At 28.4% G+C, this 3755-nt stretch overlaps 1 protein-coding gene across 1 annotated transcript in view; it reads right to left on the bottom strand.

Annotated features, from left to right (window-relative positions):
- Positions 1 to 325: 325 nt before the first annotated feature.
- The window catches only part of LOC115034240, a 7630-nt gene continuing 4200 nt past the window's right edge, over positions 326 to 3755 (bottom strand). Inside the window, exons 2-4 of the mRNA XM_029490416.1 lie at positions 3092 to 3213; positions 2350 to 2564; positions 326 to 899 (exon numbers count right to left, since the gene is read on the bottom strand). Of these exons, the coding sequence (XP_029346276.1) occupies positions 703 to 899; positions 2350 to 2564; positions 3092 to 3129 (450 nt within the window). The 5' untranslated portion in view covers positions 3130 to 3213 and the 3' untranslated portion in view covers positions 326 to 702. The remainder of the gene's footprint in view (positions 900 to 2349; positions 2565 to 3091; positions 3214 to 3755) is intronic.

The raw sequence follows: 3755 nt of genomic DNA, 5'->3' as shown, positions 1-3755 counted from the left end.
GTACAGATCGGTTAAGCGATAACTGAAATACCGGGAATTCTAATAGGGTTATATAAATATTAAATTGTTATAAATTACAATTATTATAATATTATTAATTATTATGCTTGTGAGTCCAATATCCATGAATGTTGGTTCAAATAATTTTTATCTAGATATTTCCCAACACTGTAGGAAACCCAAAATTATATCGATTTTTTTTTAATAAAAATTTCAAATTTTATAAATCATCAAATTATCAATTCAATCATTTTAAAACTGAACATATCCACATCGCTATATACCTACACTTAGAATCGAATATGATTAGATTCTTATACATGTATCAATGTGAAAATGTCTAAAAAATATTACATAATATTGATTGTCTTCTATAGTCACTATATTTCCTAGTTAGATGTTAATTTATATTTTACCATAATATAAAAATATTTCGATTTTACATCACTCAGGTTGTGTATAACAAATACTAGGCAAAACAATATCAGTATAAAATATAATATTATGTACATTGTAGCTATTCTTAAAAATTGGTTCCGTACATCCAACTTTCGTTTTAATAGATTTTTTTCTTATAATACAATATACAAAATACATTACATTACAAACATTCAACAGGCGCATGAAAAGTAAAAAAATATATAAAAATTGGCTTTGTTCAAATATTTTAGTACCTAAACACTATAAACATATAATTATAAACTATAACTTAAAATCAACGACAACTTCTGGTTGACCTGTGTGAGAAGTTGTTTTGATATTTCTATTTTTCGAAAAACTATTTATCATCTGATTAACAATGATTTGTACGATACACGTGATTAGCACAAGCATACTTAATAATTTGAAAGATGAAATGCTTCCGATAATTTTGAACATGTAGCCACCAACGGGCGTTCCTAAAAACAAAACGATTTCGTTTCGATACAATAACCAAACGGTTGTGCACATGTGATGCGATCATATTATAGTTCAGAGGTATTCAAATTTTTTCATCCCACGGCTTCTTTGTGTACTCGCAATATTTTTACAGCTCTTGGATTATTATGCACAAATTGAAACAATACGGATACAATGTGGTCAATAGGGTCATAATGGGCTATGGGTGATAATAACAGTGACTTTAGTGTTAGAAATAAAACTTCAAATAGTCGCGTAATGTGTTTCGTCGTCGTCTTCATAATCGCTTTACTGATTATAAATTATATTCATATTAATTATGCATGGCCTACATTAATTTTGATTTCCTGTGCTTCGACGTGACTTATTTCGCCAAATCTCAGGACGCCCCTGGATCACAGTTTGAATACCTCTGATCAAGTCTGGGTAAGTTAATGATAATTTTTAATCAAATTAAGTTAAGTTGATAGAAAATATTTTAAAAAGTTTTCAGTTAATAGCAAATACTATAGATTCGAATACGGGAAGCTTATGGGATTTCAGGGGACACAATAGCGCTCAAGTTCACTATTGGTTGCCTATCCAATTCCCTTATTTTGTTTTTTTTAATAAGATAATTAATTACGATAAGTAATAGGTTTAAAAAATAACAATTATACAATACCTATTATAATTTTGATCACAGACTACTAGACTACTACTGGTAGTCCGTGATTTTAATTCAATATTTCAATATTTATATTAAAATTTACAAAAGTATATTATCAATTGTACCTATCACTCATAAATGTGAGTACTGAATATTGCTGTTTTGTTGAAAATAATAATAATAAAAATAATAATGATTTATGGTGGATATTTAATTCATATTTTGGTGCCATACTATTTGTATTAGTTTTTTGTATATTACCAGTTAGGGGAAGTCAGTGAAATTAAGCGCCAAAATGTCGCCTGTAGTTTCCTACAGAGCTTCCCGTATTCTTATCTATAGTATTTGTTAATAGATTTCCTAATTTTTTTCTTATCTTAGTCAAGTTAATAATTATATGGAAACTTACAGTTAACTTATTAATTTAAGTTCAGTTATTAATTTTTTTTTAAATGTATTAATAGCCAGTAATATAAGGCTTTAGAATAATAAAAATTAAATGTTTATGCAACATGTATCATCAATAATAATTGTATTATATTTATTATTTAATTATTTATAAATTATCGTAAAATGGATTTGATTAAAAGTAACTCGTTATTTATTAAGTTTATATCAATAAAAATCAGTTAAGTTAAAAATAAAGTCAATGAAAATTAAATTTCAGAAGTTAAGTTGAAAGTATAAATTAAATTAACTTTTAACTTAACTTTAAATTTTTAATTAGTTTATGCCCAGACTTGCATCTGACATTATAATTGATAAAATATTAAAACGGCAACATAAATCGTAGGACTAACCTATTCCCGTCAAAACTGTCCCGACGAATCCTTGAAACGTTCCTTCGGCTCTAAGGGCTCGAACTAGAAGAGTGCAAACGCTACGCCGCTGAGTATCTCCGCTGGTAAAACGTAAACGGGGTTTTTGATGATTGAAAATAGGAAAAATATCAACGCGTACACAAAGAACATTATGGAAAACACGTTCATGTGACCTAAACGTTTCAGTATATAACCTGCAGAAAAGGAAAACATAATGTCATTCATTAGTTAGCGTGAAACTCAATAGTTTCAAAACTATTTTACGCGATCGATCCATCCAAGCCCAAATTAAGGGGGCCGAGGGCTCGGTCCCGGGGCCCGTTTATTTCGGCGTCGTATCTTTATTACCGAAAAATATATTTTTTAGTGCGTTGAAAACAGTTTTCAAAAAAATTTAATTATTTTAGTACCTACCCATATATAAGTAACTAGTTATAGAATAAAAATTTTGTTAATTTAATATTCTAATAATAGACAACAATATGATGAAGTTTATTAAATAGGAGTTGTAAACTGCATCGTGATAGTCTTTATTATCGATGGTCGTAGGTGTTAATATACAGTATAACATTATACAATTATATTATACAGTCATAAAAATTTAGTGATATAATATTTTTGAAGTTAAAAATGAAAAATATGGTTAAATTAAATTAACTATTTAATTTCATTAATTAATTCGATCCTTAATCCGGGCTTGGATCGATCCAGATGGCCTTACCTGAAAGAAAGAATGAAGGAACCTCGCCACCGAAACATTGGATTAGTATAGCTAGTCCTTGAAGCGTCTTCATCCAAGATTATGTTTCAGGATGATAAAAAGTCGACAAGTCTTCCAGGTACCTATTACATAATGTGTAAGACACTGCCGTTCATTATTATAGTGGTAAGTGGTATTTAATATTCTAACACAGCGTTTTACAACCTATGGTACGCGTACCACTAGTAGTAATTGGAAAGCTCACACGTGGTACGCCAAGAACATCTTTAACAAAAATGGAATGGAGCATTGTTCACTTTGAAATAAATTTCACTTTAAATATTTAATATTATATTTTGTTTATTTTATATTAGTAACAATAATTGTAAATATTTAATTTTTTTTAAGCATTAAATACTTATATTATTATAATAAAACTTATAATATAACTTACGAGTTGTTAAATTAAATATACGTGAAAGTGCTCGTCTCACTGTACGTGAAATAGTAATATTTTGGGAAAAAGCAAGAATTCCTGTACAAGACATTCAGCATTGTATATCTAAGCTGGAAAAATTATGTCATGAATGGAGAACAGTTCAAAAAAATTCTACAAAAAGAACCGAATGTCAAATTAAAAAAGAAGTCGTGTTCACCTCAAAATCGGACGATTTATTTGACATTG

This window comes from Acyrthosiphon pisum, chromosome A2, assembly GCF_005508785.2.
Source record: "Acyrthosiphon pisum isolate AL4f chromosome A2, pea_aphid_22Mar2018_4r6ur, whole genome shotgun sequence".
NCBI lineage: Eukaryota > Metazoa > Arthropoda > Insecta > Hemiptera > Aphididae > Acyrthosiphon > Acyrthosiphon pisum.
This window is presented reverse-complemented; position numbering and strand designations above follow the sequence as displayed.